At 38.3% G+C, this 13215-nt stretch overlaps 2 protein-coding genes across 4 annotated transcripts in view; both read left to right on the forward strand.

The window, feature by feature from the left end:
- The first annotated feature begins 360 nt into the window (after positions 1-360).
- Positions 361-6701, forward strand: LOC306966950 (antizyme inhibitor 1-like). Its single transcript, XM_079561810.1, has 12 exons — positions 361-598; positions 1607-1728; positions 3501-3710; positions 3803-3976; positions 4366-4538; positions 4687-4818; positions 4920-4998; positions 5199-5270; positions 5357-5522; positions 5605-5720; positions 5948-6165; positions 6390-6701. The coding sequence occupies exons 3-12, from the start codon at positions 3609-3611 to the stop codon at positions 6502-6504; spliced, it is 1347 nt and encodes a 448-aa protein (XP_079417936.1). The 5' UTR covers positions 361-598; positions 1607-1728; positions 3501-3608; the 3' UTR covers positions 6505-6701.
- A 3202-nt stretch (positions 6702-9903) lies between these two features.
- Positions 9904-13215, forward strand: part of ubr5 (ubiquitin protein ligase E3 component n-recognin 5) — a 29235-nt gene continuing 25923 nt past the window's right edge. For all 3 annotated transcript variants that reach the window (XM_079561428.1, XM_079561430.1, XM_079561429.1), the window contains exons 1-2: positions 9904-10142; positions 12825-12869. In XM_079561428.1, the coding sequence (XP_079417554.1) occupies positions 10081-10142; positions 12825-12869 (107 nt within the window). In that variant the 5' untranslated portion in view covers positions 9904-10080. The remainder of the gene's footprint in view (positions 10143-12824; positions 12870-13215) is intronic.

Below are 13215 nucleotides of genomic sequence, written 5' to 3' on the forward strand. Positions count from 1 at the left end.
GTATGATTTATGTCTTGGATTTCCTCTATAATCAAGAGTTTGCAGTATACGGGTCCATGGGTGAGACGGGGACGTGAAATTGTTTTATGTGTTGTTCCTAAAGGCAAAAGTATGGAATTTCTCTCCTTTCTCGTTTACTTTCCTGTTTTTCCCCCCCGTTTTTTTCCTTTATTATATTTAAAATAACTGGTTGTGTCCCAGGGCGGCACGACATCTCGTCTTTATCTATCTATGCGCCCAAGCCCTAGACTGGAAAATTAAGAATAATGATTGATTAATTTTACAGTCATGCTCGCGACTTGTATTTTATTTTGAAATGTCACCGGATGTGTATCTGCTGACGTCCGCGGCTTCACCTGTAGTTGCTCGGTTGTCCAGGTCGTCCGTGTCCGTCAGTCGCGCCGCGCTCGGTCTGTTGCTGGTCGTCGTTATTGGTCGTTGTCAGCCTGAGCTCCGTGCCGTCTCCGATCAACAAAACGAATCCGTCCAACACGTTAATGGCAGCTGCAGTTTTCTCCTCTTGCCAGCCCACTACTCTTTAAAAATTCCGCCGAAAAGAAAAAAGCGTTCTGTCCCCTCTTTTGGGTTTATTGCAGATGTGAGTACCGCTGCGTTTAGCTTACCTTGTTGTGGTTAGCTTCGTCAACAAACGCTATCTTGTCCACTTCTTTCCCCCCGCAGGTGTATTTACTCTGTAAGCCTCAAAGGTGTATCACAGTGTTTGTTATTGTGTTTGTCTTGCTCGCGTGATCAGATAATGTGTGGTGGACGCAGAGCCCGAGCAGACTATGCAATGTTTTGACACGTGTGTTATTGTAATCGCGTGCAAGTACACAGTTGGCCTAAGTATATAGCATGACAATGTGACAGCAAGCAAGTAAAATCATATTGTTTCGTACTTGCATTGCTCGAAATATCGTCTGTCGTTCCTCCATTCCATGGTTAAGTCAGTAAATACAGAATTGCTACATAACTTTGTCATTACTGTATTATTATGGCTGTTCAGCTGATCGCATTTAAGCGCGAGAGGGCGATGCACAGTCGGGTTTAAAAGGGCACTATGGAACTTTTTAGGTGAGAAAAAAACACGTTTTCATTTGCGTGCATTAATACTTTTAATGACTCGGTGGCATTATGGGTGCAGCGCCTTTGCTTTCCCACATCCTGGAGCCTCTATGACGCTCCAGAATCAATTGTTTTTTAGGGGTTCTTACCAGAAACGGGCCAGAAACCCCAAAACAATTGGAAAAGTAAAGATGCCATGCCACTGTAAGGTCAAATATACGCAAATATCAAGTCTTTTTTTCCACATTAAAGTTACATAGTGCACCTTTAAGCTCAAAATGTACGTTTTGAACAAGTTTGCACTAAAATATAAAAAATAAAAACTGGGACATGTAGACAAAAGTTGATTTGGTTTTCAGTCAGTGTTTAATAGTATACGTTTCCACTTATTATACTGTACTTTCCTCTGCTGTATCTTAATATTGTGGTGGCAGGCAGTACCCTAATTCTAAACCTTACAGTGAATTACTTTTGTCTCTGTTTCTTTAGACAATACAATCTTCTACTAACTGCATTAAACAACCATTTTCTGGTTCTTCAGGTGTACAACAACTATCCCGAGGACCTAGGGGCAGCGCTTTACAGAGAACCGTTTGACTTCAACGCCGAGCCGCCTTGGGATCCTAGCTGATAGTGGACGAGTTCCTTCCCGAACTCATCCATGTGAGTAAGCTAATGATGTACAGGATCTGTGTCCTTTCTAAACAGATTGTCATTGTCCAGTGGTGGAAGAAGTACTCAAGTATACGTACATACAGAAACAATCAATTTAAAAGTAAAAGTATCAGATTAAAGTTCTACTTAAGTAAAAATAGTATCCACTTTCAAATGTATATTATATGTAAAAGGTAAACTCTTTTTTTTCTTTGCAATTGATTTTTTATTTTATGGTTGTTGCATTTTTATGAACAATTGTGTCAAAACAGGACTAAACAGGTCTGAAGATACAGTACCTGGTAAACCGGTCTTAACCAGAGTTAAGCCAAGTTAAACAGAAAAAAGTCAATATGCTGCTGGTGATTAGAACAACTTTAGTGCAGTGTAGACTCTTCAGCTGTTCATTGTTTAACCCACTATTCAAAAATACTTGTACTTATTATTATCCACTTAAAAATGTAAGAGTGTGTGTGTGTGTGTGTGCGTACCAGCTTGAGTTTTTAACCAACAAAGTGAGGACATTTTTGGAATATCTTTGGAAAGCATTTTGGGTGGTCCTCACTTACTTGAAGAGTTAGGGTTAGAAGAGGGTTTATATTAGGGTTAGTATTAAGGTTAGGCTTAGGGTTGAGGGCTTAGGGTCAGGGTTATGGTCTGGGTAATACATTTTGTCTATGAGTGTCCTCACTAAGATAGAATTACAAACGTGTGTGTGCGTGTACAAAACCTATGACTGTATGACATTACCAAAATAAACATCAAGAGGAATATGAAGCAAAATTGCCAACAGTGTGGCCCAGTTAAGTCATGCATAGCTTTGCTTATTGTAGATGTTGCAAATCAGATCTATTTATAGAAATCCTATTATAATAATTGACATAGTTTCTGGGGAAAGAAAATATTGGTTATTTCTGTTATCTGCTATTGGTTATCTTATGCATAAAACATGTTCGAAACTTTCATTTGTCTAAGAAACAGCACATTTACATGACAACTGAGCTTAAAATAATAATAAAAAATACCTCATATAGGACCTTGCAGACTTGGAACATAAGTGACTTAGAGACAAACTGCTAGTCTTTTGCTCATTTAACCCCAGTTGATAGTAGTCTTGTCTTTTTTCTTGCTTGATGACGCACACTGTTGCGTTACTGGGGGTAAAGTTATGACACTGATCCCGCCAGTATTGTACCTTTCCTAATGCCGGGGCTAAAAAGGATGCTCACGGGTCACTAGCTGAGAATTAATGGTGATTGTTGGCTGTAATTGATGTTTAAGTGCATGAACTCCATGGCCCAGACTCTGTGTTTGTAGAGAGGCTTTTCAGAAGAATAGCCCTTTTCCACAAAGCTGTCTGAATGCTGGAGTGCTCTGCGCTGTGATTGGTCGCTGACTCAAAAATGACTTCTGTGTACGACCAGTGTATTGCATCAGTAGGAAATCATTTATAAATGTAACGAGAGAACTGAAATGCCCAGAACGGGTAAGGAGTTATATTTACTATAAAATACTTTAGTAATATTATTAGGGGTCTTTGCTAAGTAAATCTGTTACTGTGTCAAAGACGTGGGACAATTTGTTTTGTGAGTCATTTTTAGTACCTTTTTACTCATTTTTATTCTTCATGGTCTGTTGCAATTAAGCTTTTTTTTTGTTTTGTTTTAGTGACAGTTTTATTTTTCTATTCAAATTACATTGTTTTTTAAATAGTAAAAAAGTTACTTGGGAATGCTTAAATTCACATTTTGACAACTAACATATCCGTTTCACCCTTATAGTTTTCTGCATCGGCCTAGGACCCAGGGGCTCGAGAGGGTGTGAACGTGACCACTTTGGACAAGCCATATTCTTTATGCCTGTCGGATTAGTAGAAAACGGTTGAGAGGATGAAAGGCATTGCTGATGAACCACAGTTCTCCATTGGCCTCTTGGATGGAGGCACAGGCCTCTGTGACGTTATTGACAATCATATTTATGAGCAAACCCTTGTAAGATTTGTTTTATGTTTTTATTTTATTTTATCATACACATTAATATTGATTAATACTAATATTTTGGTCTTTGACTATTTTTCTGGCAGTCCAAGAAGAGTTCTTTCTTTGTAGCTGATCTGGGTGTTTTGGTGAAACAGCATGTCCTTTGGCGAACCCATATGGCACCGATTCGTCCCTTTTACCCCGTCAGATGCAACAGTAGCCCAGCTGTTATTGAGGTCCTCACAGCACTTGGTACTGGCTTCCTGTGTGCCAATAAGGTACTGTTCTCATTATTAAATGGAATAATAAATATAAAATATGTATAGAATATAGAATATGTTTTCAAAAACATGTTCAAATGTTTATGTTTGGAATGTTAACCATTGGACGACTGCCTTGCTGTTTTTGGTCTTTTATTAAGTACCTTCGTATCTGTCCTATTGTTCTGCTTTGATGACAGACCTAGTTATTTATTAGTGACATAAAGGTCTGTTGTTCTGTTATGTTTTTCTAAGGCTGTGCAGTCTTTACTGTATGGTGGGCCTTTGCGCATCCCCTATCTCTCAGCACTTCAAGCCAATGTGTTTTAATGTTGCCAATTGGTTACTTGTTCCACTTACTTACGTAAGTAGGTAGGCAAGTTAGTATTTATATATTTTTTTTCCAGTCTGAACTTGAGCTGGTACACAGCCACGGCATCCCCCCTGAAGACATCATCTACAGTGGTGTTTGCAAACAGGTTTCCCAGATAAAGTACGCTGCTAAGAACGGCATTGACCTTCTAGTGTGTGACAATGAAGCAGAGTTACGGAAAATCGCTCGTTCCCACCCCAGCGCCAAGTACGTATTTCTCTTTTTGTCTTACGTGTTGGTGATGATATGACTTTGACAGTTACTGTTGTTACTGAGTTACTGTTGAGGGTTGTGTTTTTCTAACCAAGGTTATGGTCAGAAAGGGGAGTAATTGATTTTTCATATTTTTATAAAGGTTGCTGCTTCAAGTGTCAACAGACACCTGTTGTCACAGTGAAATGAGCATGGTTTTTGGCTGTTCCCTCAAAGACTGTCGGCATTTGCTGGAATGTGCCAAAGAGCTAGGTGTTCAGGTGGTAGGTGTCAGGTAAGACTTTAATATTTTGATAGTAGTATAATATAAAGTATATGTGTGTGTGTAATGTCTGTGTTGCTTCTACTGGATGACACAATCTGTTTCTCCTGCAGATGTCACGTTTCTGCCTCCTGTGATGACGATACATACATTCATGCCATTTCAGATGCCCGTTGTGTTTTTGATATGGGTGTAAGTAATGTTAAACTATTTGTTATCTTATGACATAATTGACCATGACCAAGCAAAACGGGAAAATTTGACGTTTGACCAAATCATTTCAGCTCAAATGAACATGACTGGTATTCATACAATGCTGTTATGTCCTTGGAAACCAGTCTTTGAAATTTGACCTCCTAAAATTCAAATTCCTTTTAATTTATACATTTCAGGAGGATATTGGATTTCATATGAAGATCTTGGATATTGGTGGCTTCGGCAGTTCAGAGATTCAACTTGATAAAGTTTGTATATTATTTATGCCTCAATAAAAATGTGAAGAATCTGGAAAATGTAAATGGACTTTTCAATAGTATAATGCCCTTTCCAGGTCAAAAATGCAGTCATGTCAATGGTGGAGCTCTACTTCCCTCCTTCTACTGGAATTGCTCTCATTGCTGAACCAGGCAGCTATTTTGTTTCCTGTGCTTTCACTTTGGCCGTCAATATAATTTCAAAGGAGATGGTGGCTCGAGACCAGAAAGACGAGGAGCATGGCAAGTTACAAATTATTATTTGCATTAGATCATTAAAATTGCTTACTAAAATGAAGACATTTTCTGCCTCCTCTCTCCACAGACACCCCTTCTCCAAACGATGAGCCAGCTTTCCAGTATTTTGTAAATGAGGGTGTCTATGGACCATTTGCTGGAAAACTCACTGAAACACTGATTACCACACCATCTGTTCACAAGGTAAATTATTATGATTTATGATAAAACAATATTGCCACCTCTGACAACTTCCATTTAATATTTTTTAGACATTTCTCAAATGTATTTACAAGAATACCTGGCTGTCCTTGAGTGCACTGTGTATTATGCAATTGACTGCATTAAGTTCATCCAATTTATTTTCTCCATTGACACTGATTTGTTTGATGTTTACAACTAGTAAACAAGTTGAATTTATCTGCACTCAGAGCACAGCCCTGGATGCCCCAGTGTTCAGCAGCAGCTTGTGGGGTCCATCGGGGGATGATATGGACCAGGTCGTGGAGCACTGCCTGTTACCAGAGCTTGATGTTGGAGACTGGCTCTTGTTCACCAATGCGGGGGCATACAGCTTGGGTCAGCCAGTTTGCACTGAACCGCATGACTCAACCCCTCTTGTATTTTATGTCATCTCCTCCAGAGAGTGGTAAGAATAAACCCCGATATATCCATTCAAATTGGGAGGAGTCTGATATCTTGTGTATGATGGTTTATTGGATTGTGAGCAAGACCCCACTGTATTGGTCAAAATCAGCTAAAATTTTCCCTTTGCCCTTTTTACTTTCACTTTTTCACTTTTAAGAAATGTTCTTTTTTGTGACTTCATGAGGTATCCTGAAACATGAAAATGTAATTAAACTCTTATTTCAGGTTGGAGATGCAGAACTCCGGTGTGACCCAGGAGACAACCCTGAAAAACTTCTCCTTGATTCCTTACTTCTTGAATTCCTGCCAGACAGCTGCTGCACTCTCTGTCCCAGCTTAGCAGTTGCCCAATATATCAATATGGCTCATAGTCTATCGTCTGTCAGGTTTCTCTGGTCTACATTCCACGATTGGTTGAAAAACCAATTGTGGAATGTAGTGCAGGTAGAGCTTGCTGGGACCATTATATTCAATTTATATCGCAAACACCTATGTCTATGTGCGGTATTGGATTGATTTGAAAATACTGAGATGCTGGATAGAAGGAAATGCAACAAAATGGAATTGTTACAATTGTTAATATCTTAAATTATTATTTCCCTCTTCTGTGAGTCTTGAATTTGTCTCTCCAGAGGGTTTTGTCATCTACATGAATATCTGTATATACTACATCAAGTATTTATTGTTTTTATTTTTTTGATCATCACCAGACCCCATTAAACCGATACTATTTTATGTTCTTAGTGATTGCTTATATATGGTTAGGCCAGGAGTCTGCAACCTTCTTTATCAAAAGAGATATTTTGTACCCTCTTCCGCCAGAGGAAAATTATTTGGAGTCGCAAAATACAACACAGCTTATAACATTTTAAAAGTTTTAATCTTAAATTTTAACCCTGTTACTACCATGGAATACCACAAACACAAGTGCAGTCTGCATGTGTAGGCCTACTTTGAAATAGCCTAAATTAAAGAGTGAACGATGCAGGCCTGTTTATGTCTAAAATAAAAACTAGCCCACTTTAATATAAATAAAACAACTTTGCAGCTTTTAAAAAGAAAACATAAAATAAGGACTGCTTGTGACTAGCAATATAATAATGTTATTAATTTTCATGTTTTTTTGTCATGGCCAAAGGGAGACATAACAAGGAGGCTGAAGCCGCAGGTTGCAGACCCTTGGGTTAGGCTTTGAAATATTTTGACAGTGACTTAAAGTAATGGACAAACAACTTTAATCTTGATATTCAAAACAACGTTTAAAATAAGAGCTTATTATCTGCACTTCAAACTGATGTTAGATTTATTTTTTAATTATCGTAATTGCTGCATTACTGGCCAAAATACAATAAACATAGTCACTGTCAGAATTCCATCAAACCCAAACAAAAGTGCTTTCCATTTTCGCCCTAGTAGCAGAAACGTCTGCCAATATCAAAGCACATAATTTTTTTTATATTGAAAAACTATTGTCTGCTGGTGTGTGAATTAAGAAGCCATGTTAACAGTTCAGTGTTCACTCTTGAACGAGTGGTTTCGTGTTTTTCCCAAAGTGTGGACTGTCTTTGCTGACTCTCATTTTCAGCAAATGACAAGTAGCTGCTGTGCCAAAGTGTATTAACCAGTATGTGATTTAGACCGAAAATAGAAAGTGTTGGATGGATGAACAGACTTTGACCTCAAAGACCTTTTTGCTGTTATGTTGATATTTATATTGTTAAATGTTGTGTGTACATGTGTTAAGAAACATAGGAGGTCATTTATCAAGAAAGGTGCTAAAGTGCAAGATGAAATTTTAAAATATGCTATGTTCTAGCCATACTGCACCTGATTTAACATTTGAAATTATGTGAATTACAGTAATCATGCCACAAATCAAATAGGTGAACAAGAAAATTGCACAAATGACTGCTAAATGCACTGTTCCTCCACTTTTACACATGCTACTCATTTTGCTCGTAAGCACATGCTTAGTAAATGACCCCCTACGTATTTGTGAAATGTGTCTATGGGCATGTTTAATACTTAGGGTGTTTCCTGTTATAGCTTCTGCTTGTGCAAATAGGTAATAAATAACTGACTGAACTGACAACTAGTTGAATCATTTTCCCTCCAACTTCACTCTTGACTACAATCCGGCATGGCAAACCAACTCGCTCAGATGGGCCACAAATGTGTGTGTAAATGTTGCACTAAAGGAGGGAAAGCAAACAGTAGATGGAACAACACCATACAATAAATTTTTACTTCTTCTTAACCCCAAATCTCAACCAAAAAACAGTCAGCAAAATAAAAATAAATATATATATTATTTTGCATTCTATGCTTGTATATTATAGTTTCTAAATAGTTATTCTCCTCTCCTTTATGTGTGGGACAGAGGTTGATCAGTGGATTTGGAGAATTTCATGTGTCTAAACTCCAGACAGAACAGAGACCGGAACAAAAGGCCAGCTGCAGAGTTAGGACAGACCAATGTCACTGTTGCTCTGCTATGCCGGGATGTTACTCAAATGCTGAGTCAAGAACAAACTAATGAGAATTTCTTTAAAAAGAAATGCTTGTGTGACCAGCTTTGAGACATCCAAAACAAATAATTTTTTCCTTAATAAAGTTTACTTTGTCCTTGTGTGACTGTTCTTTGAAATGAAAACATTTTTTTGCCAATAGCCTATATGATGTGTCATTGAACAATGCTTTGACTTACAGAGGATTTGTTTTTATTTCCTGTTGCATTTTTGTTTATTTCAGCTACATTTGTGTTAAAACTCTCTTTTTTTCCTATGCTTTGTGTAGCTGCTGTTGGAGCTCTTGGGGGTGGAGTGCTGTGGATTTTGTATGTTGCCTAAAAGCAGATCAGATGCCATTTTAACTTGCTTTTCAATTAATGCAACTAGATCAGTGAATTATCTTTGGCCATTTTTCTCCTGAAGTTCACGTGCCACAGTTCTCCATCGTTCCCGCAATTTATAAGGAAGCTTTAAAATGTCTCTCACGTTTGTTGGTAAATCATTTTCTCTCCAAGCAGCAATCCGTCCCAACAGTGGAGCTCTATCGGCTTCTGCAAACACACTGGCGACGTATCGCACAACGCACGCGTGGAGAAATAGGATTGGTTCTATTTTGAGGAATGCGTTGCACACAGCTCAGTGTGGCCAATTCAATTTCCCTTCAATGTAATCTATGTTCGTGAATACGCTGCAACCAGCAGAGGGCGCTGTGACTGCTCTGGACACGCTGCGCCTCCGGGTCTGCAGCTTCACCCTACTCACCACGTTTACACATGCAAATTATGCCATCTGCTGGTAGAAATATAGAACAACCATTCCGAGTGTGAACGCATCTCTGATTACACGTTTATTGACTATTCTTTTTTCCCCTTCTTTTATTCAGTTTATTGGATTCTCATTTAGCTCCAGTCCTTCATAAGCAGTGGTCAAGTAAGAATGATATTGTGTGGAAGAGGTAGCCTAGTAATATATATTATAATAAGGCATCATAAACATCGCTCTATAGATATTTGCACAGATGTCTACGAATAATTTTGCTCAGTCCAGTATGATTACCTCTCAGAATAAACAGATTGTTGTTCAAGATTGAAAGCAAGTTGAACGACTCGAATGAACAGAGTGGACGACTAGTATTTATACTGCAATGAAGATGCCTTTCTTCTCTGGACCAATTTAACACATTTCCTGTTTGTGCTGGAGTCCAGCAGCAGAGGGTTGCATGTGCGCTCATCAACACACAGAGCAGCCTGGCGGAGTTAAGATGGCGGCATGTGGCTGAGAAGGCTGGGATAAACTACTCTCGATCGCCATTTAACGACCCATATGAATGCAAATAAACATTGTGTTGGAAAGAAGAAGTATTTCAACATCGTTCTGGAATAAGTGGGTGATTTTGAACTGACCCTATGACATCAATACACTTTGTGGTTCACCCGCTGCCCGGGACCGAGGATCAGCTCAATGACAGGTATTTGTAGCGGCGGTGAAATGGGGAAAAAAATATTTAAAATTCTGTTTCGCGTTCACTGTGTCATAAATGCTATTTCGGCTTGTCTGCCCTGGTGATGCTGGCAATGTCACTGTTCGCATGTAGGCTTACACGTTTTCAACCGTGAAAATGGTGTATAAAAGGCCCGGTATCTGAAACAATCCTTGCTAGCTTGCAGCTACACAAACAGTCGGTGCAGCAGCGCTTGTTAGCCGCTAACTGGCTATGCTAGCACTAGCCGAGCAGGGGATTGGCTCACAGTCAAAGTTGATAGACAATGCGGGTTGGGGGATGGGGTACAGAACGGAGAATAAAGGTCGCAAAACAGAAGTATGCTGAGATTTTGGTTGTTAGCTGCTAATTTGAAACATACATTAAATTCCTAGTACCGTGAATTCCTTTGGGGGTGACCCATATATTTTCACGATCAATGAAGTAAGGTTGGCTAACCTCGACTCAACGTTAGCTGACTGCTAATGCTAAGAAGTCAGTTTTTCCACCATACCACGCTCTTGACAAAGCAAAATATTTGTGTTAGTTGGCCTCTACCGCTGTGGTGTGTTTTCCTTACACCTAGGCAATGGTGCCCCCGCTGAGATGTAAATGAATGCATTTTATGTCTTTTTTAAAAGAGATGCGCAAGTCCCTGAAGCGTTTTACATGAGGTTAGTCCAGTTGTCACATTGCAACTGGGCGTCAAGCAAAAAGTATTGTTGCACTATCTTTGCTTTAATTTGTGGACGAAACACACATTTGTCCACAGCTGTGGAGCAGCACCGGTACACGCTCTTTGCCGATTAATATATGTATTATTAGGAGTCATACTTAACAGGTGAGATAAACTGAGTGCGACCTGTATTTTCTTTGGCCACGTGATTCATGATAAACCTATTTATAACGCACCCTGAGATGAATGAGATTAATGTAGTGCTTACTGCTCCACATACAGACGACGAGGTTAAGAAGTCATACTGTTTTTAGTGTGACCTTGTGATTGTAATGTGAATCTGGGGTTCATCTGAGAGATGTTTAAAAAAAAATACATATCTATATTTAAAAAAAAGCATATTTTCCAAGCTCTATAGAGCAGAGCAACCCCCAGACATCTGTGTGGTATAGATCTGCAGTTTAAGGAGGGCATGGTAGAATATCATCCTTTGACATGCTTGCTATCACCTGCTACAGTCACCATGTGCTGCTGGGGCCCCTCAGTCATACTTGTCAAAGCTGCAGTGTCGTCCAAAATAACAAGTAACAAATGATGCAGTCTTTATTTATCCAGATTTCCTGGCATGTTTAGAGGCACATGTCAAATATGAGTGAAGCTGAGGCTGTAATGTAAATCTCCCGGAAGCTACGTGCCATCCCCTAGAGAATTTAAACATTCATATTTTGTAATCATTGTTAGTTATGCCTGACCGATGATGTGTTGTTTCAATAGTCTGTAAGGAAGTAAGTCATTTTATTCAGATGCTTATATAACCTATTTTTCATCCCATCCTGGGAAAATCCATCATTGAATAATAGATTCAGTTAGAGTAATCTGTCTGGCAAAGATCTTTGGTGCCTCATTGACATGTATCACATTTGCTCCACTTCTCATTCATGAAGCATTTGTTTCAGAATTAATCTTACTATAGAAATATGACTGAACAACTTGGAGTTAACACTGCATTTGTTTCAAATAATGTCATAGTGAGGAAATATATTCAAAGAGTGTGTACAAAAACTGGAAAAGTGCACCATTTTGTTGTTTTCCTCAGAGTATTAATCCAACTAGTGTTAATATTCCTTTTGAAACTTAAGCTATAGTTTACTGGCCTAGATGTAAGAAAAAGAAGCATCGCTGGTAGCTATTTAAAAATGTAAATGAAATCATGACTTTTGCCAGAATTAAGCATGTTTAATTGCATTTATGTCTAGAACCAGGTTTAAATTATGGGAATATTTTGTTTACTTATTTCATACAAAGTGTATGACAAAGGGGATTATTATTATCTTTATTAAGATGGTTATTTCTGAAAAATTCTCTTTAAAAAAAAAAATCACATTTGATCCCTGAGAGGAATTGGTTAAAAACAAATCCTTTTGTAAAAATATTTTACATTTTGTCAATTACAATGTGTTTGTAGCTTCAACTTAAGAACTTAAAGGTACATGTTGACCCTAGACCGAGAACAAAGCATGAGAAAATGGCCTTTGAAGTTTTAACCACACATCTATGGAGTGAAATGATAATAAGGTTTTAGAAATCAAATCTGGTCTCAAAGTTGAAAATTGGAGAAAAAAAATTGCCTGCAGTCACTGTCTCCCCTTTAAGTTAAACTGTTACAATAGCGATTAATGATACATTGTTGTAATACTGTCAAAATCATAATCAGTTTAGTCTCTAGTACCATTTTTGTATCAACAGCATCCTGAAGGATCACATGTTAAAGTTGTTAATCTTGCTCAGTTGAAACAGATATTGTCTACATATTAAAGCACATATCTGTCTATCACCTTGCTACTGACCTGTACAATGTCCTCAGCGCTTAGCACGTCTGCAGCCTTGAAAACAACTGTGTTTCTTGTGTTATAATACCAAAGACAAAGCAACAGTGTTTTTTTAAGAGAAGCCGTAACGTTTTCAATCCTAATATGCTTTTTCCTGTTTGGCAGGCTCCGTGAAGTCTCGGAAAAACTTAACAAATACAGTTTTAACAGGTGAGTGCTGTACAGTTCTGCACTGGTGTATTGGACCAATGGCTTGCTAACACCATTTGTCTCTAGAGTTAGATGAGTTAAATATTTGTAATGCTTACAGAACAAAACACAAGTCTATGCATATAAATGTACATAAATGTGGTACACACAATATGTTGAGGGGTTCTCAAACATTTTAAAGCTAGTACCACTTATAAAATATTTAACCTTATAAGTACCTCCAGGCCTAGATCAAGGCCTGGCCAGGAATAATATGGGTCTAAAATGAATCAGAACTGGACCAAATTATGTCTAGACTAGAATAAAAACACCATTACTAAAGCATAAAGTATCTCCAATTACAATG

Source organism: Gobius niger, assembly GCF_951799975.1.
Source record: "Gobius niger genome assembly, chromosome: 8".
Classification (NCBI taxonomy): domain Eukaryota; kingdom Metazoa; phylum Chordata; class Actinopteri; order Gobiiformes; family Gobiidae; genus Gobius; species Gobius niger.

Bases quoted from the DNA above. Each gene is read 5' to 3' on its own strand.
- LOC306966950 (XM_079561810.1), top strand. From the start codon at position 3,609: ATGAAAGGCATTGCTGATGAACCACAGTTCTCCATTGGCCTCTTGGAT. The intron at 4,999-5,198 runs GTAAGTAATGTT...TATACATTTCAG, and splicing joins GTTGTGTTTTTGATATGGGT to GAGGATATTGGATTTCATAT. The intron at 5,721-5,947 runs GTAAATTATTAT...ATCTGCACTCAG, and splicing joins CCACACCATCTGTTCACAAG to AGCACAGCCCTGGATGCCCC.